The following is a 26,412-nucleotide window of genomic DNA, read 5'->3' as shown; positions in this document are numbered from 1 at the left end:
TCAGATAAGCAAGAATCCTGTCAACAGCCTCCCAATGCTAGACTCGTGGAGCATGCATGTATTGACTTACCACACTTACTGCATAGGAAATGTCTGGTCTTGTCATACACAAGTATAACAGCCGACCCACAAGTCTCTGATATCTCCCAATGTCCTTTACTGGCTCACCTTCTGATGCATTGATTCTGTGGTTCTGATCAACAGGAGTACGGATTGCCTTCGTTCCAAGCTTCCTTGTTTCTTGAAGAAGATCCAAGACATACTTCATTTGAAAGATAAAAATTCCATGTTTTGATCTTGCAACTTCAATGCCTAAGAAGTATCTTAGTTCTCCAAGATCCTTAATTTCAAATTCTTTATGTAGATTCCTTTTCAGACAATCAATCTCACTTAGCTCATTCCTTGTGACAATAATATCATCCACATAAACAATTAGGACTGACACCAAAGATCCCCTCCGCTTCACAAACAAGGTATGATCGGATTGAGTCTGAGTGTAGCCAAAAGCAATCAAGGCCTTTCTGAATCTGTCAAACTATGCTCTAGGAGATTGTTTCAAGCCATAAAGTGACTTCTTAAGTCTACATACATTTCCCTTTTCAGCATCACTGTAGAAGCTAGCAGGAAGATCCATATACACTTCCTCTTGCAGATCCCCATTTGGGAAAGCATTCTTCACACAAGTTGAAACAAGGGTCAAGAGTATGTGGCAGCAAGAGAAAGAAGTATCCGAACATATGTCATCTTTATAACTGGTGCAAAAGTCTCTAACTAATCAATGCCATAGGTCTATGTGTACCCTTTTGCAACAAGTCTGGCCTTGTACCTTTCTATACTTCCATCTACCTTATATTTTACTGTGTAAACCCATCTGCATCCAACAGTCTCCTTGCCCTCGGGTAGGTCGACAATGTCCCATGTCTGATTTTTAATCAAAGCTTCCATCTCTTCCTGCATAGCTATCTTCCACTCAGGTTTAGAGAGAGCCTCACTAACACCCTTGGGTATAGACACAAAATCAAGAGAGGAAAGAAAAGCACAGCAGGAAGGAGAAAGTCCATTGTAGGATAAGTACTGTGAAATACAATGAACAGTGCACTTTCTCTTCCATTTTCTGAGAGCAATAGGAAGATCCAAGTTATCTGTAATAGGATTTAGTAGAATCAATGGGAACTGAAACAGTAGCGGGATCAAGAGGAATACCTGAATCCACGTTAGTTGAATCTAGAGTCTCCAAGGAACCAACAGGAAGTGATGTGAGTTTTACTGTAGTGGAATCAACCTCCCTGTGAAGTCTCTGTCATGAGCAATGCAGAGAAGCAGGACGCAAAGGAGGTGGTAAGGTAGGTGACACAGGAGGGTTAAGCACAGGAGTAGACACAAGGACTAGAACTGGGAGAGGAATAGATTGCCGACTCACTTCCCCAAAACACTCCCCCTGAGAATGATTCTTTGAGAAGAAGTATGTGGATTCAAAAAAGGTGACATCCATAGTAACATACCGGCTCCCAGAGATTGGATCATAGCAGTAGTACTGGTTTTCTGCATATCCAAGGAAGACACACTTCTTTGCCTTGGGATCAATCTTCAAGCGGTGAGGACCAAGGATATGTGCAAAGCAGACACACCCAAACACCCTGAGAGGAATATGAAACATCTCGCCCTCAGGAAAAAGGAAACTGAATGGGGTGCTGAATTCAAGTATACGAGAGGGCACCCTGTTAATCAGATATACTGCTGTGAGGACTGCATCACCCCAAAACCGAGCTGGAACTGTAGATGTGATCATCATGCTCTTGCAATCTCAACAATGTGTCTGTTCTGCATTTCTGCAACATCATTCTGCTGTGGACTGTAGGGACAACTGCTCTAATGGACAACACCATATTCTAACAAATATGAGGCAAAGTGTTTTTCAAAATATCCCCTGGCATTGTCTGATCTAAACACCTTTATTCTTATTCCAAACTATGTTAGTACCATCTGATGAAATTGCCTCACCAAGGATGGTACTTCATCGCAGGATCTCATCAAGTAAATCCAAGAGTATCGTGAGAAATCATCCACAAGTAAGAGAAAATATCGATAGCCTCTCATAGAAGGAATATGGTACGGTCGCCACACATCAGAATGAATAACATCAAAAGAAGAACACCTTTTATTACTAGTTTTCCAAATTGACAACCTTCACACTCTAGACTTGACAAACTAACAAACTCAAGAAGTTTTGGAAACAACAGACTCAAAGAAGAAAAAGGTAAGTGACCCAAACGATTATGCCAAAGCATAATCTGATCCACAGACCCTAACTCACCATCCTTGCTGACATGATGACTCTGATGAGGAGTAAGCACATCCAGGAGGTAGATTCCATTCACTTCACGACCACTTCCAATCGTCCTCTTTGAATCCATATCCTACAAGATACAATGACCAGGAGAAAAAACTACTGAGCAGTTCAAGTTCTTAATCAAACTACTAACAGATAACAAATTAGTGCTCAATCTGGGAACATGAAGGACAGAGGGAAGGGAAATGGAATCACTAATCTTGACAGATCCCTTCCTAGCAATGGGAACATGGGATCCATCAGTTGTGGAGACCCTATCTCTGCCAGAACAGAGTTGGTAAGAAGAAAAAATAGTAGAGCTATGGGTCATGTGCTCTGAGGCTCCAGAATCTATAACCCAAGGAGGTCCCTCCTTACTTGAAGTAGAAACATAATTTGCAGTGACATGTGAACTACCTGTGTGAGCAAAGGAAGTAGAGTGAACTCCACCAGTACCACCTGTACCTTGTTGTCTGCCTATTGCTGAACTAGAACTGGCTGTATCCCGTAGGTTCAGAAGCTGCCCATACCTCTCAAGTTCGGCCCTTACTGCAACAGCTGCAACAGACTCTAGAAAGAAGATGTTGTCTTGCAATATCATACTCAGGATTAAGGCCAACAAGAAATTCAAACACCCTATACTTCTCTAGATGTTTCTGATAGGTAGCTGCATCCTTAGTGGTTTCCCAAGCAAATGTCTCTAAATGGTCAATCTTCTGCCATAGGGTTTTAAGGCCTGAAAAATAAGTTGCAATAGGTCTATCTCCCTGCCTTGTAGCAATAATCTGATTTCTCAATTGATAAGCCCTAGCAACATTCTCCCTCTGTGAATAGGTTTCTGCAACCCCATCCCATATTTCCTTAGTTGTATTTGTCCATAAAAAACATTTTACTTATATGGGGCAACATGGAATTACACAACCAAGTCATCACCATATAATTCTCCTGTACCTACCGGGAGTTGCTAGTTTCGGGTTTCACTTCTTCACCAGTGATATACCCTAATTTCCCATGAGCACCAATGGCCATCTTTGTAGATTGTGACCATTCTAAGTAATTTGAACCATCCAACTAAACTGTAGTAATGGTCCCAGTCCCGGAAAGGTCTCCAGCACCTCCTCCCACTGGTCCAATTTCACTCCCGGACTTATTTTCAACTCTGTGACCCTCCATGCTTCTCAAAAGGTGCAAAGAAAATAACTGAAATATGCAAGAAGATCAAAAGAAACACTTCTGGAACCAACAACACCTTTCTGGTGTCCTAGATTGTCCTCCCACAAAAGATTCCTTTTCTGCAGGACGGAGAAGAGAGAGAAGAGGCAGCCGCTCTCTCTAGAGGCCTCCAAATCGGCCAAGACTTGAACCGCCCCCTACAGAAAACTCCAAGGAACCCTAAAAAATTAGAGCGCCACTTCCTAGGTCAAAATTGAAGAGTCCAACAGAAACAGGACTCTTTCCCTTTTTCTAGTTTTTCCTGATTTTGATGAGAAACCCTAGACTAGCTACAGGGCAAACAGATCCACCAAAAAATCCAAAAACTGGGCTTACCTGAGATCTTCGATCAGCCTCTTAAATCACCATGCAGTCGACCGATCTAGGGCTGCATGAGAAAACAACTCAAGAAACCTTCGGCCTGCTTTGGTACCAAGTAGAAATTACTGATTGTAGATTTAGATGAATTCCTTGTGAAGAGAAAGAAGATGAAGAGTTTCAGCAGTTGAGAAGAAAAGAGTAGGAAGTCAACTAGAATTGAAAAATTAGCTCTGGCCACCAATCCCTCATTATAATTTATACTTAACTCAAAGAATGAGATATTACAAGAATGCCCTTAATAGGGCGGCTACTAAAGTAACTGAACAGTCACAACTTAAAAACATAAACTAATGGGCCTAAAGCCCAACAACTTCCTAACTAAATAACATAAAATAAGAATAAAAAACAATTGGGCCCAACTCAACGTAAACAAGGCAATTCCAAATACCAGTTTCCTTACAAAATATCTACAGCAACTACAACTGAATCATAAAGAGATGAGGCTTTTATTTGTAGTACAATAAAATTCATTTTGATTAAATAAAGGATAAAATTAAACATAACAGTTGCAACATTAAGCAATAAGAAAACTGTCCATGAATGTAATAGTTCACTCACCTTCATGTTTGAAGCAACATTGACTACATAATTAATAGGAGGGATTTTGTCCTTATAATGGAACACTGTCTCACAAATGGCTGAGATCTTGTGAACAGAATAAATTGTTTCAGAAGCCATAAATATGAAATATAACATCAATTATCCAATAATTCAATATCACAAGAAAGGCAACACTATCACATGAACATTAGATCAAAGAAGAAAAATACTTAACATAATCCTGAGATTGGCACCACAACAACAAAAAATATCATCATCATCATCATCCATGCCTTATCCCTGCTATATGGAGTTGGCTACATGAATCCTATTTCACCAATCTGTTCTATTTAATGCAATATCCACCATTAAATTATTAGTGCTTAAATCACTTCTTATTACTACCCATGTCCATTTTGGTCTATCCCTAGCCCTTCTAGCCCTTTCACCTTGTAACAAATCACTTCTAATTGGTGCTCTTGAGGGTCTTCCATGCACGTGAACAAGCCATCTTAGTCTCTACTTTATCTCATTTTCTCACCTATCAGAGCCACTCCTAGGTTCCTACGGATTCATTTCTGATCATATCCTTTATATTTTTTCCACTCATCCATCTTAGCTTTCACAGTGCTGCCACTTAGTTTTTGGACATGTTGTTTCTTGACTGCCCAACACTCTACTCCGGACAGCATAACTGGCCTTCTTTTTGATTAGTAGAAAGTAATTTTATTAATGCAACTTTTAGATTACAAGGAGGTAGGTCTAAGATCCACCCAAATAGAAAAGAGTTCACAAATTTTCCCAAAACAAATGTTGTCTTAAAGCCCCTTGTTTGTCCTAGAGTGTCTGCCATTCCTTTTGTTGTTCTTCTCATCCATTTAAAGGAAACATTTAGCTCCCTCCTTAAGTTCTCAATATCCCTGAATTTGTGCCTGAAAACCCAAGGTATTTGAGCACTGCATCTTATCCAAGAGCTGATCACCTGAGAGTCCCCCCTTCCACTTCTAGATTGTGGAATCCAAAATGTTTAGAAAATTTTAGCCCCTGCAAAAAGAAAATCAATTCTGCTGTCAGTGAATCACCATGCTCCAGTGGTCCTTAATACAAAGCCACCACTCTTCCTTCTGAATTCCTGAAGACACCCCTACCCCAGCCAATCCCATATTGCCTATGAAGCTTCCATCAAAGTTGAGCATTAGAAAGCTAGATGCCAAAGGTTTCCATACCATAAGTTGCCTTTCCTTTTCTTGAGACAAGAGTGTCACCTCTTTCCAAGTTCTCAAAATATCATTCAAAGAGAAATTTTGGAGAGCCTCCATAGTTTTCACCCAGTGTGCAGCCTTTATTTTAATTAAGGTTGGGCTTACAACTGTTTTATAGAATTTTTCTTTTAATCTAAGTAGTATTCGCCTATCACATAAAAGTCCAGATACACCCCTCCATTTTGCCCATCCTGCTCTAACTCTTTAGGCACATCCTCCTCAATCTTTATGAATTATTAAACCAAGGTACCAACAAAAAAAAATATCAAAAGTATTAATTTGTTATAGCAAAGTATGAAAGCACCACAATAAGATCAGAAGAGGTCAATGCTATTTAGTCATTTTTTTTATTTATGTACAGAAACAAACAGTATCATGTAGTTCTAATGGTGATAAATAGGAGCATGTAGATACAAGGTATGAAACTTAATCTTATTAAAGGTAAGCACTGGTGCAACGGTTAGGTTGCTCCATTGTAACCTGGGTGACCAGGGTTCAAATCCTGGAAGCAATCTCTCTGTGTTACCTGCATTGATGGGACCCTTGTGCACTGGACCATCCTTTTTTTGATGTATATAAATATATATTAACAAAGTTGGCAATTGCACATAAAACCATGCATGTCTAAAAATTCAAAATTCACATACCTCATCAAATACCCATTTCTTAACACCAGATTGTTGTAAGAGAATAATGTATTTGAACAATAATCCTACAATTTCTCCCATGTGCTCTGTAATTTAGAAAGTCAATATCATTTACAAAATGTTTATCATATTGCTAAAATTTCTTCAAGAAAACAAAAAAAAAAGATTTAATTTGACCTATCTCACCATAACGATACATGACTATAACTTAAGAGTGTACAGGCATGTCAGATCCTTTCTTCACCATATTTTATCTTTATAGTAATTTATAAAGGGAAGTTCATAGAAAAAAGTTGAAAACTAAAATGGTGCAAGGCAAAGTAAATTTTTTTTTATAACAGTATAGACAAATAAAAGGTTTACTGGTCAGAAAAAAGATATCAAGAGAACTACTTAGGACACATGAAACAAAATAGTTGATGCACCAAGAAAAGGAACTAACCATGACCAGCATCAGTAAGATCAATAACCACTTTAAAGAAAGAAAACTCGCGTGTAAAATCCCCTTCACCTGCTGACAAACTTATAGCCCATCCTGCAATTTCAGAAAGATGCAACCAAATATACAGCATTAACCTTGACCAATCAGTACAAGAACAATAAGTTATGGATATACAGTCTATTGTTTCCTTCAAGCAATAAAGAAATAATTATTGTATAGTTAAAAAGATGTGGGAGTAAAAAATGCCCCTGTCCCTACAAAAGAGATGCACAAAACCAATTGATGTTTCTAATCAGACAGATTCCAATCTTTCTAAAACAAACAATCTAGAAGTCAATACATTTCAGCTTATGGAACTCCATAAGGAATTTCTTCCCATTTCTTGATAATTGGCATGTATATATTATAATACTAATGCGTATAAGTATATATATAAGATTGATTCTCAAGTCCTTGTCTTCCAGCTCAGCTGAACATCTGTCAGATTTTGGCTTTCCCATTGACAATACATATACCAAAATAAGGATCAAAGATGGAGAATACACCTGATGCTTATACTATGCAATGACTTGAACTTGATGAAACATAACCTCTGAAGTGACCCACCTTTTTTTAAAACAATTTTGATAACAACATAAAAGCCTTTCAAAGGAAACTTGCTGAGAACAACACAATGAAGATTGTTCATTGGATGAAAGCAGCGAATGTATATATGCAATTCTCCATTGACAATATTCTATGAGTATTACGTGGTTGCCAATTCTTCTTCTTTGAGATCCCTAGTGTGCAAGAGGTAGATGCCACCTATGAGTAGCTAAATTAAACTGAATTTTGATGTCTGCAGCCTAGGCAACCCTGGAAATTATGGTATTGGGGGTGTGTCCAGGACTGAAAAATAGAATATCATTAGCCTCTTCTAAGGGCCTATTGGGGTGCATGACTCTCTACAAGAGCAGAACCATTGGAAGCACTCAGAGGGTTAAAGATTGCAAGGAAACACAATTAGGCTATGTTTTGTTTGAAAGAAAAGGTAGGGAAACCTATACGAGCCTTCCCAAAAAGAGATACAACTTTTTCCTTTAGAAACTAACCCACAACATGCTTTCCAAGCCCACAACCCTTAACAAACCAAAACAAAGTTGCCAACCCAACGAAACATAACCCTAAAACAAAAACCTCAATCTATCATCTTTTTAAGATAAATAAAAAAGAAATTTTATTGCTAAAAGAAAAACAGTACATCATAACTAGGTGAAAAAATGTCACCCCCACCGGATTACAGTAATGAAAACCACAAAAAGCAAAAACATCATATCAGATATATAACAAATCTCAACATTCCTATAAAGAATTCAGAGAAGTCCAAAAATCAGCTCCAAAGTCTTTTTTTTTCTGAAATCCTTGAAACTCTTGAAGTAAAAGCACCCAACCAATAACTGTCGAACTAATAACAGCTACCAACTCTTCCATGTTTTTCTTTTTCTCCTTGAAGATCCTTCTGTTTCTTTCCTTCCATATTTCCCAGAAAACAGAGAAGGGAATACATGACCAAAGGATCTTAACCTTAACTCCACCTTGGATTCTTGGCCAACAACTGAAAATTTCAGCTGGAGCAGCCAAAGAGCTTCTTTCCACCTTAAGTAACTTGAAGAAATAGGACCAAACTGGATATGAAAAGTTGCAATGAAGCAAAATGTGAGACACATCTTCCACGCCAGCACAACACAGCGCACATCTACTTGGAAACTGCAGACCACTAAGTTTCAAGTTATCCCGTGTTAGAATGCAGCCTCTCACAATCAACCAAGCAAATGCTTCAGCCCTTGGTGGTACAATCATACCCCAAGCACCCATAACTGGATCAGCCTCCACCTGATTTCTGATCAGTGCCAAATACAATGACTTGACAATAAACTTCCCATCCTTACACTCTTTCCACACTCTAACATCTGTAATTGAGGGATTAATCTCAGAGGCCTGAAGTTTTGCCAGCAACTCCAAGCACTCCACCTCCCAATCAAAAAAGGGTCTTCTGAAACTTGGCCTCCAAATCACAGCACCATTAACAACTTCGCAGCAGTCTGAAATTGGCACTCCTTTCTTGCTCAGATTATATAATCTTGGGCATATTCAGCAAATTTCCCCACCCCCAACCAGTCATCTTCCCAAAACCTTATATTCAACCCACTTCCCACTTTCCATGCATAGAAAGGAATCATCAAGGAGTTAAAACTCATGATACCTTTCCATGCACAAACTCCATACGTGTGTCTCACCTCCTTAGAATCCCACCCAAAGTTCACCACCCCATGCTTACAAGCCACCACTCTCCTCCAAAGGGCCTCCCTCCAAACCCACTTTCCCAATAAAGCTTTGTTGAAGATTCCAACCCTTTTCACACCTAAACCCCTATCTTTTTTGGATCTGCACACCAACTCCCACTTAACCAAGTGCAATTTCTTTCTCTCAGCCCTAGCACTCCACAAAAACTCTCTCTCAAGCCTTTCTCTCCCACCACAGCAGCAGGAGCTTTATGTAAAGATAAATAGTAAACTGACAGATTTGAGAGAACACTTTTTATCAAAGTTAATTTCCCTGCAAAGGATAGAAATTTCCCCTTCCACCATGCAAAGGATAGAAACAGAAGCAGCTCTAGCTCCAATTGGAAGTCCAAGATAGGAAAAATATATAAATATATAATAAAACACTAGAAATATATATAAAATATTATATTTTAAATAATAAATAATATATTATATATTATATATTATAAATATATATATATATATAATGCATATTCAGTTCGGTTGACCGAATTTCCAATTCGATTTCAGTCGGTTTTTTAGTCAGTTCCGTATTTCGTTTCTTCTTGCTCACCCTAATAAACTGGCTTAGAACACCAACCATATAAGCTATGTCCGGGTGTGTCATGGACAAGTAAAGCAATCTTCCCACTAGTCTTTGAAACGGTTTCACATCTTTTAGAGGTTCACCATCACAATGACCCAATTTATGATCAACATCCATAGGGGTGTCTGCTAGTTTTGCACCTAGCTTGCCTATATCTTGTAGCAGATCTAGGACGTACTTCCTCTGAGAGGTGAAGATACCCCTTTTTGAGCGGGCAACCTCAAACCCAAGAAATAACTTTAGGGGACCCAGATCCTTCACCTCAAATTGGGAAGCCAAGAACTCCTTCAACCTTTGTATTTTAGAGCTCCGGTCCGTGTAATAATGATATCATCCACATATGAACACTACAACTTATTCTTGACACCCCTTCACAAACAAAGAGAGTGTGATCAGACTGACATTGTTTGAATCCTACCTGTTGAACTGCCATATGAAACTTGTTGAACCATGCTCTGGAAGATTGTTTCAGGCCATAGAGAGGTTTTCTCAACTTGCACACCTTATTCTCACTACCTTTGGCACAAAAGCCTGGTGGCTGAACCATATAAGCCTCCTCCTCCAGATCACCATTTAAGAAAGCATTTTTTACATCAAATGATGCAATTCCCAATCAAGATTTGCAACCAATCAAAACTCAAATTGAATTCATCTTAGCAACAAAGGCAAATGTCTCATCATAATCAATACCATAAACCTGAGTGTACCCTTTTGCTACTAGCCTTGCTTTGTATCTTTCTACCATTCAATCAACCTTGTGTTTCACTGAAAACACCCACTTACACCCCACAGGTTCTTTGGAAGATCTACTAACTCCCAAGTGTGATTCTTATGGAGGGCATTAATCTCCTCCTTCATAGCATCTGTCCATTCAGGATAAGTTAGGGCCTCTGCCACATTTTTGGGTATGGGAATACTATCAACAACAGATAAGAATGCACGGTGAGAGGGGGAAATATGGTCATAAGATACATAGTGGGTAATAAGGTGTTTGGTAAAACACGATCGGACTCCCTTTCTGTGAGCAATCGGGAGTGAGGTGGAAAAGCTAAAATGTGAGGTGGATTATGATAAAGGAAGTGTTGGAAGGAAGGATAGGAAGAAATGGTGAGTGGGAGCTGGCTGATTTGGGTGTGCTTTATTTCGGTGTCCATGAAGTTGATAAGATGGAATGTAAGAGGATTAGGAAGTTCAAGAAAAAGAGGAGTAATTAGGGACCTGTTGAGGAGAAAAAAACCAGATATTGTTATGATTCAAGAATCTAAGTTGACCGAGTTGGATAAAAAATGGGTGAGAAGTATTTGGTCAGCTAGAGACATAAGTGGGCATATGCATAATCTTGGGGAGCCTATGGGGGAATTATAACTTTGTGGAAAAATGCAGAATTGGAGTGTAACGAGGAGTTAACTGGGAAATATTCAGTATCCATAAAGATCAAGAGGAAGATGGATGGTTGGGAGTGGGTGTTAACCAATGTGTATGGTCCTACCTCTTATAGGGGAAGGGAGAGTTTGTGGGAAGAGTTAGCAGTAATGAGAGGTTTATGGGATGGTCCATGGTGTTTAGGGGGAGACTTTAATGTAATAAGATTCTTAGGTGAAACAAACAACCCAAACCACCAAGTTACTTCGAGCATGAGGATGCTTAACCTCTTTGTAGAAACCTTTGAGCTACGGGACTTACCAATTCAAAAGGCAAGTTTTACTTGGTCAAATTTTCAAGAGGTCCCTACTTGTAGCAAGTTAGATAGACTACTCTTCACAACAGACTGGGAAATGGAATGGCGGGGATTAGTAGCCATGGCTTTGCTGAGACCTATCTCAGACCATTGCCCAATCAGCTTAGCCAAAGAGAGGGTGCGGGGTGGCCCTTGTCCCTTTAGATTTGAGAATATGTGGCTGCTACACCCTGAATTCTTACCAATGGTGAAGTAATGGTGGGAGGAGGATCAAGTAGAGTTCAGATGGAAGTGCTATAGATTTTACAAGAAACTACAGTTGCTGAAAGCAAGAATCAAGGTTTGGAATAACTACACTTTTGGAAGGATTGAGAAAAGGAAGCAGGAAATTTTGAGTAGGCTAGAGGAGTTAGATGGTTTGGAAGCTGAGAGAAGTTTGAGTTCGGAGAATAGGGAAGAAAGGTGGAGGTTGAAAAAGGATTTAGAAGAGGTTAGTTGGAGACAGAAATCTAGTTGTCAATGGCTTAAGGAAGGGCATGGAAACACCAATTTTTCCATATGTTGGCAAATGGTAGGAAGAGGAAAAACTCAGTGTTGAAATTGGAGTGGAATGGACAAGTTTTGACAAAAGATGAGGACATTGCTCAAGCCTTTGTGAACCACTTCAAGACGGTGTACGAGTGCCTGGGGAGCTCAAGAGAAGGTTTAGTGGGCTTGGAATGGAGGGCTGGAAATAGAGTTATTGGACACTTTGGAAAAGAAGTTTGAGGTACAGGCAGTGAGAAATGCAGCCATCTCAATGGAAAGATCTAAAGCCCCAGGGCCGAATGGTTTTACAATGGCATTCTATCAAAACTGTTGGGAGATAATTGGGGTTGATTTGATGGAGGTTTTTGATGAATTCTTTGAGAGAGGGAAATTTAACTCGGGGACAAATGCAACTTTCATTGCTTTGATACCAAAGAAAGTGGATGCAATTCAGCCATAAGGATTTCAGGCCAATAAGTTTGGTGGGAAGCATGTATAAAATCATATCTAAGGTGTTGGCCCTAAGAATAAAGAATGTCCTTCCTTCGATGATTTCTCCAAATCATGGGGCCTTTGTTTTTGGGAGACAAATAGTGGATCAAATTCTAATTGCTAATGAATGTGTTGAGTTTAGTAGAAGGGAGAAGCAAAAGGGGCTAGTCTATAAACTAGATCTAGAGAAGGCTTATGACATGTTAGATTAGGGCTTTTTGATGGATATTCTCAAGTGTAAGGATTTTGGAGAGGGATGATGCAGATGGGTAAAGGGATGTATTTCTTCATGTCATTTCTCAATTTTGGTGAATGGAGTAGCTAGAGATTTCCTTCCTGCTAAAAGATGTCTTAGACAAGGAGATCCTTTATCCCCCTTTCTTTTTACCTTGGTAGTTGATGTCCTGAGTGAAATGATTGTAAGGGCAGATGCTAATAACATGATTAGAGGCTAGAGAGTTGGAAGGGAGGAAGTGGTGGTTACACATCTACAATTTGCAGACGATATTATTTTGTTTTGTGAGGGGAAAGAAGAAGTGCCTGTGAACCTAAAAAGGATAGTGCATAATTTTGAGAGGCTTTCCAACCTTAAAGTAAATTGGGGTAAGTGTTGTGTGGCAGGGGTAAATTTAGGGAGTGAAGAGGTGGATATGCTAGCGAGACTCTCGGGGTGTGAGGTGGGGGAATGGCCATTACAATACCTAGGACTACCATTGGAAGGAAATCCAAATACAGAGAGCTTCTAGTATCTAGTGATTGAGAGATTAACAAAGAAACTTGCAAAACTGGAAAATGAACTACATTTCCCTGGGAGGTAGGATAACTCTAATTTAGTCAACATTGGCTAACTTACCTGTGTATTTCCTATCTACCATTAGGATACCAGTGAAAGTGGCAAACAAGTTAGAGAAGATTATGAGGGACTTCCTTTGGGACCCATAGGACTCTAAGAAGGATCACCTAGTGAAGTGGGAGGTAGTTTCAAGAAGTAGAGATGGAGGCCTAGGGATTAGAAATGTTAGGATGAGAAACACAACATTATTGGGGATGGTTATGGAGGTGGTCGTTGGAACAGGATAGACTACGGCACAGAGTGATTGGCAGCATACATGGAGTGGTAGATAATGGTTGGGATGTGGGAGTTGATCCTAGGGCTTCTCGATGTTCTCCCTAGAAATCTATTCATGGTATTTTGCCTTCCATCCTTCCTTACATTAAACTTGATGCTTGTGCAGAAAACGAAGTGTTGTTCTGGGAAGATGTTTGGGTTGGAGAGAGTCCCCTTAGGGATAGGTTCCCCAATATTTATTCAATGCCAGAAAAGAAAAGAAAAGTGATTTCTTCAGATTTTATTGATAACTAGTTCCCTTTTAGGGTCGACCTTTTTGGATCAGTCTTGTGAGGATAGTAGAATTTGGAAACCTTCCCCGTCTGGTGTTTTCACTTGTTCCTCTTTCTTTAATGTCTTCATTCAATCAAATAACCATGCAAGAAACTTTCCATCAAAGGAGGTATGGTCTAGCCCTATACCCCCAAAAATTTGGGCTTTTTGTTGGGAGGTGGTTCTTCAAAAATTCAATACTCTGGATGTGTTGCAAAGAAAAAGGCCAAATTTCTGCCTTTCACCCCATGTTTGTAGCCTTTGCTTGGGTTCTGGTGAGACGATCACACAACTATTAATATCTTGTCCTTTTGTGTACTTTATTTGGTCCTGGTTCTCTTCTCTCTTTGTTTGCAGGTGAACACCTCCCTCGGATGTGATAACCCTTTTTGATCCATGTTTTTTCAGTCAACCAAAGAGGCATGGTAGAGTGATGTGGAGAGCCACAAGAGCAGCTATACTTTGGTCAGTCTAGGAAGAAAGAAATAATAGGATTTTTAAAGGAGTGGAGAAATCCAAGGAGGCAACCATAGAAAGAATAACCATTATGACTATCCATTGGTTGAAAATTCTTGATTTATTTAAAGATTTCTTAGCTGAGGACATATTTAGGAATTGGGGAGTGGTGGCAGCTACAACATCTATAAAACCTATTGTGTAGGAAATGTTGTCCCCTCCAACACAACAAAGAATAGATTTGAACTTTGACGGGAGCTCTAGAGGTAACCCAGGGCCTTTAGGTATAGGGGGAGTATTCAAAGATGGAGATGGGAGAATTACTGCTATGTTCTCTAGGCCAATAGGGGTGGAAGACTCATTGCAAGCAGAAGTGATAGCTTTGCTTCAAGGTGTAAAATATGCCAAGCAATTGGGATTGCACCAAGTGGAGATAGAAGGAGATTCTAAATTGTTAATGGACTGGTTGCAATCAGGCAAGTTGGGAGCATGGATGTATCGACAGCCCATACAGGAAATTCTCAATATAACAAGGGAGCTTGATGCAGGCTTCAAGTGGAAAAGAAGATCAGCTAATGGTCTGGCTGATACCTTAGCCAAACAAGGGACAATGAGGGAAAGTTTGTTCTGGGCAGTTCTGTAATTCAAATTACTTGGGCCCAACTCCCATCTTAGGGGTTGACAGTTGTATCTTAATTTTAAGTAATGAAGTTACTGTTTCCAATCAAAAAAAGAAAAAAAAAGGGACAAGGCTGCCTAGCTAATTTGGACTTACCTCCTAATGGCATTGGTTACTCAATATCCAGTAGCTCTACATCTTTAGAGCATTGTTGGTCTCTACAGCGTGTACGTAGGAAGACACAAAATGGAGCTGGATCCGGAAGAGGAAAGAGAAACTTGGCGAACCTGCTTTTCCTCCTTTGTACTCCTCTCCCCCTAAGGAGAAGCAGGGTAGAACGGTTCAGACTCGAAGAAGGAAACATCCATAGAGACAAAGTATTTATGACCAACAGGATCAAAACATTGGTACCCCTTTTGAGAGGAGGGATATCCAAGGAAGATACATGGAATAGACCAAGGGTCCAACTTACCACAAGGAGACAAACCATTAACAAAAGCACGGCAACCAAGCACCCTCATAGGGATGGAAAACAGAGGGGACTGAGGAAACAACAACTGATGGGGGGACTTGCAGTTCAATACTCTAGAGGGCATGCGATTGATGACATATGCAACAACAAGTACAGCATCTACCCAAAAACATTTTGACACATTCATATGTAACATCAACCCTTGTGCTACTTCAAGAAGGTGTCTATTCTTTCTTTCAGCAACACCATTTTGTTGTGGTGCTCTTGCACATGAACTCATGTGAAGGGATCCATGGGAAGCAAAAAATTCATTAAGCTCACCATGGAAATATTCTCACGTTATCTGATTGAAAGATCTGAATCTCAACATGAAATTGTGTGAACACCATCCTCTGGAAGTCCCTTATAATCTTTGGGACTTCGTCTCCGGTATGCATAGGAAATATCCATGTATAACGGGAAAAGTAATCAATCAATGTGATAAAGTATTAATATCCACCCTCTGAAATTATAGTAGTAGGCCCCCAGACATCAGAATGCACAATATGGAAAGGTAAATTTGTTGTTTTATTACTTGAATGAAAAGTTGTTCTACATTGTTTGCTCAATTGACACATTTAACACTGAAAATCTGACACCAAACATGACTTAAATAAAAACGGAAACAAATACTTTAATATTTCAAAGGACACATGACCTAGACGATTATGCCACAGAAAAAACTTGACTCCTTATTGGACTGACCCAACTAACTATGTGATTCTAAAGATAACCAAACTGAAGATGACACCGAGAAACCAGCCTTGTTGTCGAGAGTATAGAGACCATCTACTAAGCTTCCCTTACCAATCATCCTCCCTGAAGTTAGATCCTAAAAAATACATGAACCAAGAAATGTTACACTACAATTTAAAAAATTTGTGATACTACTAATGGAAAGAAAATTGATAGAAAGTTTAGCTACATGTAACACATTATATTAAGGTTGAGGCCACGGGGAAGAGATATTCATCCCTGGCTTGCAATGGATGAGAATGATCCATCTGCAAGCCTCACCTTATCTCTCCCAAACAATAGGCTATAAGACTGGGGCTTACCAGTCATGTGGTTCGAGGCCCCTAAATCAGTAATCCATGGGGAATCAATGGCAATGGAAAAATGGAAGGTAGAGGCCGCATTACCTGATGTAGATGCAAATGAAGTAGTACCAGTAACTGAGTTGTCCATCTGACGTAGAGCCCTACCGTACAATTCTAGATGATTAGGGAATGAGTTCATGATATCCTCCTTAGGGTCAGAAATTGTGGATTGTTCCTATGAAGCACTAGGGTTACCAGTAGACTGAGAATCTTGAGCTGCCATATTTGTTGCATTGTACTTCTTCTGACCCTACACCATACCTTGCTCTTCCTTTTTCACAACCCACTTCGGTTTCCCAAAGAGATCCCAGCATGTGTCACGAGTATATCTTGAACGCCAACAGTTAGTACACTACAACTTGTCCTTTTCATCAGCTTTCTTGGGATCACTTTTCTTTCCTATATTAGTACCACCTATTGCAGCTGCAATCAGCTGCTCCCCCTCATTTGCAATCATTAAACTCCGTCTACTTTCCTCATATTGGACCAAGGCATACACCTCTTGGACAGAAGGCAAAGACCCGCTGCTCATATTCACGACTTCCCAAAATCTGAACTTAGATGCTCATACATAGGATTCAATCCCAACAAGAAAGAAAAGACCCGCTGCTAAGATACCAACTTCTTATAAGTTTTGGCATCATTTTCATTCTTCCATTCTATAGTCTGATAGTGATCCAACTCCTTCCAAACAGAGGTAAGAGCTGAATAATATATTGACAAACTGCGGCCACCCTATTTACAGGTTAAGGATTCAGCCTGTAACTAATAAATCTTAGCATAGTGTCTTAGCAAGAGTAGGTAGTTTTAGCTTGTTCCCATATCTCATTTGTAGTCTCTGCCCATATAAAATTCTTATTTACACTTGGTTCCATGTCTGCAAGTAGCCAAGACATCACCATACTGTTCTCCTGATCCCACCTATCATGTTCAACTGTCCCACCTTTAGGTTCTTTTACTCTCCCATTTATGTATCCAGCTTTTCCCCTAGCTATAACATATAGTTTTACACCTTTAGCCCACTCTAGATAGTTCAAACCATTCAAAGGGGTGATTTGCATTGGAAAAAACATATTCTCAACATTCATACCCACTCTACCATGGGTTGATGTAACCCCAGACGAAGCTGAATCATCAGTTGCCATGTTAGACAGGTTCTACAATTCAGAAAGAACCACTAATGTACACAGAAATAAGTCTCCACCCTATTTCTACTACCCAACACACATGTAGGGCACAAAACACACACCAATCTGCCTCCTAGAATGGGACACCACTGCTGAAACACCACTACCGTCTCCAATCACCATTAGGCCACACAAGCCACACACTAAAACAGGACAGCACATACCTGTCACGAGGGAGCACACAACCCCCTATACAGCACCTGTACGAAGGTGAACATTGCAAGAACACAGCCTTCACAGCATCGGCTGTCACCAACTAGGGTTTCCTTGATGTTATGACCAAGGAAGAACCCAGAGAAATCACAATTTGAGAGTTCTGACAAGTCTGATTGGGATCTTGCACCTCACAGTTCAAGAAATCAAAAACTGACGAGAAGAGATGTAATTCTGAGAGAGAAGCTTCCTCCCATTGCCCAGAAGTATGCTCTGATACCATGTTTTCTTCTAGGAAGAAGAGAAGAAAGGAAGAAAAAGAGAGAAGAGAAGAAAAACAGTCTTTTGAGAATAGAGGACTGTTTAGAACAGATGCATAAATCAAAATAAAATAACAGAAATTATTCTTCTAAGGAAGAGAAGATGAAGAAGAAGATGGCGGCAATAGGGGTTCAGAGTAAGAGAGTTTCGAACCTTAATCTCCACTCTTACACCCATAACACTATTTTATTAAGTTAAACTTTGATAATTTACAGAGAGGCCCTTAGTTGGGCAAGAAATTAAAAGAACATAACACAGAAAGAATAGGCCCAGAATAAGGCCCATTACAGCAAAGAACATAAAAAACAAAAAAGGATAAACAGCCTATGGGCCATTCGGCCCATCTTCTCTACACTCCCCCTCAAACTGAGCATAGATGTCAATCAAGCCAAACTTGCCAGTATCATGCTGAAGATTAGCCTTGGGAATGCCCTTGGTGAGGAAATCTGCTAATTGTCCTTCAGAGGTGATGAAAGGTAGACACACTTCACCAGAAGCCACTCTTTCTCGAATGAAGTGTCTGTCAACTTCAATATGCTTGGTTCTGTCATGTTGTACTTGTGAGCAATGTTGATGGCAGCCTAATTATCACATTATAACATCATTGGCTTATCATGCTCAATCCCTAGTTCCTCCATTAATGATTTTAGCCACAATAGTTCAGAAACTCCATGTGTCATGGCTCTGTATTCTGCTTCTACTGAAGATCGAGTAACAACAGATTGTTGTTTCTTGCTTCTCCAAGAGACAATATTACCTACCACCAAGCTGTAGTACCCAGAAATAGATCTTCTGTCATTAATGTTTCCAGCCCAGTCAGCATCTGTATAGGCTTCAAGTTTCATATGGACATGCTTGGCAAACAGAATTCCCTTTCTAGGGGAGCCCTTCAAATAATACAGAATTCGCTCTGTTGCTGCCATATGAGTATCCCGGGGAGCATGCATGAATTGGCTGATGCAACTGACAGCATATGCAATGTTTGGCCGAGTCATGCATAGATAAAGAAGTTTCCCAAGGAGTCTCTGGAAGACTCCTTTGTCTTCTAACAATATTCCATCTGAAGCAGAGAGTTTATGACTCATATCAATAGGAGTAGCAACTGGTCTATAACCCATCTTCCCTGTTTCAGAGAGCAAATCAAGAACATACTTCCTCTGAGAGATAAGAATCCCATCCTTGGATCTAACAACTTCTATGCCAAGAAAGTATCTCAATTCCCCCAGATCTTTGATCTCAAACTCTGTATGAAGAAAAGATTTAAAATCATTAATTCCTGAGACATCATTACCAGTCACAACAATATCATCAACATACACAATCAGGTAAACTGCCAGGAATCCTCTCCTCTTCACAAAGAGAGTATGATCAGACTGTGTTTGTACATAGCCAAAGTTAACAAGGGCAGCCCTAAACCTCTCAAACCATGCTCTAGGGGACTGTTTTAGTCCATAAAGGGATCTCTTCAGCTTGCATACCTTTCCTTTCATATCTGTTTCATACATCCCTGGAGGAAGAGACATATAAACCTCCTCATGTAATTCTCCATTCAGAAATGCATTCTTTACATCCAGTTGATAAAGTGGTCAATCTGAGTGAGCAGCCAAAGATAGAAGAACTCTCATAGAAGTCATCTTAGCAACAGGGGCAAAGGTCTCCAGATAATCAATCCCATATGTCTGTGTATAACCTTTTGCAACCAGCCTAGCCTTGTACCTCTCAATGGTGCCATCAGCATGATATTTTATAGTAAAAACCCACTTACAGCCAATTGGATCCTTCAGGCAAATCAACCACTTCCCAAGTGTCATTCTTGGGCAGGGCATCAATTTCTGATCACATAGCATCCCTCCATTCTGGAATATTAAGAGCATCTGACACAGACCTGGGAATTGGGTTAGAGGCAACAGAAGAAAGGTAGGCAAAATATGAAGGAGAAAGCAAACTATAAGAAAGGTGTTTGGAAATGCAATGTGTAGTACACTTCCTTTTTCCTTTCCTAATAGCAATGGGGATATCAAGGTCTGGAAGGATGGCTCCAAAGGGGCTGAAACAGTACCTGTTGTCTCATCTATAACTAGAAGTGCATGAGGCTCATGTGTTGTAGGGGAAACAACCTGCTCATTTCTGGATCTTTGCCTTTGATACATCTTGGGATTAAAAAGAAGACGAGGAGGTAAAGAGCGAGGAACATTGGGACAGAAAGAATAGAATGATTGATCCTCCCTTGATTCATTTGAAGGAGGAAGAGACTCAGTAAAAGACTCGACTGGGACAGGAAGAGGAAGAACAAACATCTGTGACAAATCCTCCCCCTTTGGACAATGTCCCTCCAGAGAAAAACCAGAAAAGGAAGAAAGCTCACCAAAGGTGACATCCATTGTGACATATTGAGTACCAGTCTTTGGATCAAAGCAACAATAACCCTTCTGTGTGGGGGAATAACCAAGGAAGATACACTTGTGGGCGTTTGGTTCAAATTTATGTCTTTGGACACTAGGGATATGTACATAATACGTGCAGCCAAAGACACGAAGAGGAATAGTAAAAAGCTCCTTGTCCGGATGAAGGAGACTAAAAGGAGACTTAAACCCCAAAACCCTAAATGGCATACGGTTTATAAGGTAGGTAGCAATGAGAACAGCATCACCCCAAAACTTTGTAGGGACATGTGAGGCAAACAGGAGACTTCTTGCAACTTCAACAATATGTCTATTTTTTCTTTTAGCAACTCCATTTTGTTCTGGGGTCCTAACACAGGAGCTTTGATGAATAACCCCTAAATCAGTGAGATAGCAGGACAAGTTCTTCTCAAAATATTCTTTTGCATTGTCAGATCTGAAAATTTTAATCCTGGTATCAAACTAGGTTAGGACAAATTCATGGAATTGCCTCACAAGTCTGGGAACTTCATCACGGGATTTCATCAGGAATATCCAAGTAAACCGAGAAAAGTCATCAATGAACAAGAAAAAATATTTGTAGCTACCCATAGAGGGTAAGTGGTAAGGCCCCCACACATCAGAGTGCACAATATTAAAAGGAGAAGAAGATCTTTTATTACTCAAGGGATAATTGTTTCTACAATGCTTAGACAGCTCACAAGACTCACAATGAAGACTGGACAAACTAATTCCCTTAAACAGTTTAGGGAATAAATGACTCAATGCAGAAAAAGAAAGATGACCCAAACGAAAATGGCATAACATGACTCAACTGATAGACTCTATAGATATAGACCCAAAAAAAGCTTTTCTAGGTTGTTTAGGGCACTGTCCCGGAGTGTCAAGCAGGTATATTCCATTCGCCTCACGGACACTCCCAATCACCTTCTGAGACTCCAGATCCAAAAAAAAACACAATAGGAAGGGAAGAAGGTTACACAACAATTTAATGACTTAGTTAGACTACTTACAGATAACAAGTTTGTATTTAGTCTACGTACATGAAGAGCAGAAGGAAGAACCAAGGAGTCTGTAGCCTTGATGGTTCCCTTGCCGGAGATAGGGGCAAGAGAGTCATCGGCTAGGGTGATTTTGTCACGTCCAGGAAGTAAATCATATGAAACAAACAAGGTAGAAAGGTTGGTCATATGATCAGAAGCACCTGAATCAATAATCCAAGGGATCCTACGATTACCTGAAATGGTTGCATGATTGGCAGAAGCTCGTATACCTGAATGAGCAAATGCAGAAGAGGCTGAATTTTCTGAAGGGTTGGAAGAAGTCACACCCTCTAGTTGATTGATCATCCTCCCAAACTTCTCATATTCTGCTTTATGGCTGCTAACTGCGCACTAGCTGTCATCTCTTCAGTTTGGTATTTGTCACTATCTAGACCAGCAGCAACATTAGCACTCCCTACCCTTTTATTATCATGCTTCTTCTGAAACCGAAGAGGTAGAAGCTCAGGATGTAATTTCCAGCACTTGTCTTTAGTGTGTTTTGGCCTTTTACAGTACTCACAGACAACCTCTTTCTTCCCTGAGCCACTTGGAGTCCCTGCAACCCCTTTGGGTTTCACTCCCATGTTAGCAAAGTGATCATTTAGACCAGCCCCTTGTACCTGGACAAGCCTTCTGCTTTCTTCACTACTTACCAAGGCATATGCTTGTGACAATGAGACACTATCCTTGGATAAAATATTTTGTTTTGTAATATCATACTCTGGGTTTAATCCAGTTAAGAACTCAAACACCCTGTTTCTCTCAACCAGTTTTCTGTAGGTCTCTGCATCATTAGTGGTGTCCCAGGTTACAGCTTCTATCAAATCTATTTCTTGCCACAAAGACTTCAGTGTTGAGAAGTATACAGCTGAAGGTTTCTCCCCCTGTCTTAAATTTTTCACATCACTTCTCAACTTGTAAGCTTTGGTCACATTTAATTTTTGGGAATAGGTTTCAGCAACATTATCCCATATTTCCTTTGCAGAATTCATCCACAAATAGTGCTGACTAATCTATGGCTGCATTGAGTTCACAAGCCACCCAATAACAGTATAATTTTCTTGCATCCACTTCTCATAAGATGGATCATCTTCTGAGGGAGCCTTTTTTGCTCCCAGAGATAAAACCCCACTTTCCTCTACTATAGATATGAATCTTTACCGATTGTGACCATGCCAGATAATTAGTTCCATCCAGCTTGACTGTGGTCACAGTCAATAGAGAGTCAACAGAAGCTCCCGGAACCTGCCCGGATTCAGCAACATTCTTGTTTTCAATCTCTGAGGAGTTCATCTCTTTAAACACTTCAAAAATATTTCAAACAACTTCAAAAGACACCAAATGAAAATAGAACAAGGACTGTGTTGTGAACCAACCTCTATGTAGCAGTACCAGAAATCTGAGTCACACCCGAAAGTTGGGAGAAATAGAACAAAAAAAAGGAGCCACACCTTGTAGAGTACATGAAACACCAAACAACTTGGTTCGATCTTCAACAAGGAAAATCAGAAAGCCTCCAGACACTGAGCGCCCAGTCCAAACACCCTGCGGGGCCCGCAAACACCAGAAAATTAGGGTTTCGGGCAATACACTTGAATCAGCCAAGGAGGCGACAAAGTCAGTCCTCTTCTCTCCAAAAACCACTAACAACTGGGCTGAACAAAGTCTCTTTAACAGTCCGTATGATTCAGTTCTCCATACACACTATGTATGGAAAAGATGGTGAAAAAAAAAGGTAAAAAAGAGAGTTTGCCCTGATGCTAAGAAGAAAAACAGTCTTTTGAGAATAGAGGACTATTTAGAACAGATGCAGAAATCAAAATAAAATAACAGAAATCATTCTTCTAAGGAAGAGAAGATGAAGAAGAAGATGGCGGCAATAGGGGTTCAAAGTAAGAGAGTTTCGAACCTTAATCTCCACTCTTACACCCCTAACACTATTTTATTAAGTTAAACTTTGATAATTTACAGAGAGGCCCTTAGTTGAGCAAGAAATTAAAAGAACATAACATAGAAAGAATAGGCCCAGAATAAGGCCCATTACAGCAAAGAACATAAAAGATAAAAAAGGATAAACAGCCTATGGGCCATTCGGCCCATCTTCTCTACAAGAAGAAAGGAAGAAAAAGAGAAGGAAGAAAAGAGAAGGAGAAGAGAGAATGGCTGTTTGGGAGCCAAAACTTCTTGCTGGTGGCGCCCTGCTTTCTATTTATATTAATGAGATAAAAAATAAGAGGGAAAATTACATGCTTGCCCCTGGTGGCACACACTAATAAAAAACAATAATAAAAACAATAAACAAGCTGACAGCACCCTAAGATTAACAGCACAAAAGACTGTAACAGCATAAACAACACTCTCCAACACTTTGTCCTCTTGAGAAGGTCCAACCTTCGAAAGAAATTTTTTCTGTCCAGGATTCAGAACAATGGACCTATTTTCTTGAGTAAACTTTGTTACCATCCATTCCCAATACCATCACCTTTCCTATTTTTCATGCAATTGCTTTTAAACTCCTCTTAGAGATCAAAAGTTTTCATCCATTTGATTTACTGAAACTCAGCCGCAGCGTCGACTTCTCTTTCTTGAGATGAAGCTTCTCATTTTTCTTCCAACCAAACCCCTCGCAAGGAGACGTAGATAGACCAGAAATTGTGTCTGTAATTCAAGTGGGCCAACTCTCCTCACATCATTCTTAGAAAAGTTATTTGATTCAGCCTCCACACCCTTAGGACCACACTTACTAGCCCAACACTTCTTTTAACAGAGGAGTTATCGTCATCTTTAATCATCCACAAACCTCATCCACCCCCACATAGCCCACCACCAGATCCTAAGTTGGTAGGACACCTTTTCATCCTACATCAGTTTGGTATCAGAGCCATATTAGAGTGAAATGAAGGGGTATCAAGGCCTACCATGAATAATGACTCCATGAGATGGTGCCAAATCATGACAAAGACTGCTATGAAAGAAGCCAATGCTAAATTTGATGATTTGGTTTATAGCCATTTAGAAAATAAGGATTGACTACATGGTATGGTGCAGAAAGTTGCTGCAATGGATGACAAGTTTGAGCACAAGTTTTCTGCAATAGATCACAAACTTGACCTTTTAATTGCCAATCTGGAAGCCTATCTTATAGAGAACGGTCTTATTATCTGTGAAAGATTTTGAAACGCCACATCTAACAGAGTGTCAGCCTACCTTGGCATCAACTTCTCAAACATCAGATCAATATTTAGATAACAACATTATGACACTTATGATACAAATTTCAAACAGAGCTAACTCATACATAAAAGATGTAAAATTAAGATAATCAATGATCTAAAGTACGAAACGAGAGGACTATGGGAGTACATATATAGAACTCACCCAATTTTTTCAAGATGAGAAATAGAGAACCCTCTCCTTTATGACCAATAAGGTGGCCAAGATACCTACATGGCCCTTCCTTGTAATAATGAATACTTGGGGTTATAGGCCATATAATTCTCAGCTTGTGACCTTGCATTATTGGGACAGCTTTGACAAGAATCTGAATGCCATAATATGAAATAGAATCATGTATGAGACAAATGTTAAAATGTTGAACTAGGAATGATACCCCAACAGATGAATAGATAACAAGAAATAAAGTCATATTGTTTATATTTAAGAATATTTCCCTGTAATCTAGGAATACCTGAAGATGCTCAGGTGTGCAAGGCTGCCCAGGAAAACTGAAACAACTTCGGTTGGTATTTGGAATTTCTTGAAACTTGTTTTCCACCAGGCTTTGAATTTTATCAAGACTCTCTGGAATTTTCCATAGTGAAGTAGGTAAAAGGTTCATTGCATCACTAGTTTTGTAAACCACAATGGACATCAAAAAATAACCACTGACCTTTCCCATATACAACCAACTGCATAAGGTTGGCAGAATAGCGTTCTTCATAGAATTTGATAAGCTCACATCTAATATCTATCCCTCTTGCTTTTGGACGGACTTCTAAAGTATCCCAGTTTCCTAAAATCACAACAGATCACCATTAAACTATAATAGGAGGTCATGGAGATTCAGAACCATAGCTAATTTAAGATTCCATTATATTGAGATAGAGATAAATAGAGATAGATAGAGAGAGAGAGAGAGAGTGGTTACAATTTTAACATCCATTAGCAAACTTTTTTATATCACTAACAAAGCAATTGGATTTTGTTGATGAAAAATCAAAAAAAAAAAGAAAAAGAAAACTCATATCCCTTGAATAGAGTTATGTGGATCAATTCAAGAGACAGCATGTGGTCCATTAGCAAACATTTAGGAATAAAAAACATTAATAAGCTAATAAATCTTTCCAAAAACAATGCAATCTCCAGAAGGCCTCCAATTGATCAGAAAATTCAAGTTTAGCAATTCAAAGTAAATATCAGATGATGTGAACTATATTTATATTTACTCATGCCTAATGTTTTTTATTATGCTTGTCTGATGTTTGACTTCAACATGGTTGAAAAGGCTATGGTTCTTTTTGCAGTGTAATTTTTCAGTTGGCCTAGGTTGGGGTGTTTTCCAAGTTTCCATATTTCTGTCTTTGGTTGTAGGACTGTTGGCTGTTCTTCAATTTGTGGTAGAGGTGATCCAGTGTATGTCTTTTCTGGGGAAGGTGGGTCTTACGGTGGCCTGTTTGGATGAAAGGGCTTACTACGTTAGTTCCATTCCATCACATGAATATGGATTCCAGTCTGTTAGAATGTTAGAGTGATGTTTGGCTAATAAGAGTTCTTATTAGCCCATTCTTATGTTTAACTTATCTTGTAACTGGGCCTGTG

General features: G+C 39.6%; 1 protein-coding gene across 4 annotated transcripts in view; it reads right to left on the bottom strand.

The window, feature by feature from the left end:
• The window catches only part of LOC104597372 (insulin-degrading enzyme-like 1, peroxisomal), a 128,400-nt gene that overhangs the window by 37,525 nt on the left and 64,463 nt on the right, over positions 1-26,412 (bottom strand). For 3 of the 4 annotated variants that reach the window (XM_010258842.3, XM_010258845.3, XM_010258847.3), the window contains exons 8-13: positions 25,484-25,606; positions 25,283-25,395; positions 24,973-25,135; positions 6,814-6,906; positions 6,372-6,457; positions 4,481-4,567 (exon numbers count right to left, since the gene is read on the bottom strand). In XM_010258842.3, coding sequence (XP_010257144.1) covers positions 4,481-4,567; positions 6,372-6,457; positions 6,814-6,906; positions 24,973-25,135; positions 25,283-25,395; positions 25,484-25,606 — 665 coding nt within the window. The remainder of the gene's footprint in view (positions 1-4,480; positions 4,568-6,371; positions 6,458-6,813; positions 6,907-24,972; positions 25,136-25,282; positions 25,396-25,483; positions 25,607-26,412) is intronic. The other variant, XM_010258843.3, reaches the window with a different exon arrangement.

Source organism: Nelumbo nucifera, chromosome 7, assembly GCF_055504915.1.
Source record: "Nelumbo nucifera cultivar China Antique chromosome 7, China Antique-T2T, whole genome shotgun sequence".
Taxonomy (NCBI): domain Eukaryota; kingdom Viridiplantae; phylum Streptophyta; class Magnoliopsida; order Proteales; family Nelumbonaceae; genus Nelumbo; species Nelumbo nucifera.
Note: the sequence above shows the minus strand (reverse complement) of the source record. Positions and strands in the feature narration are given on the sequence as shown.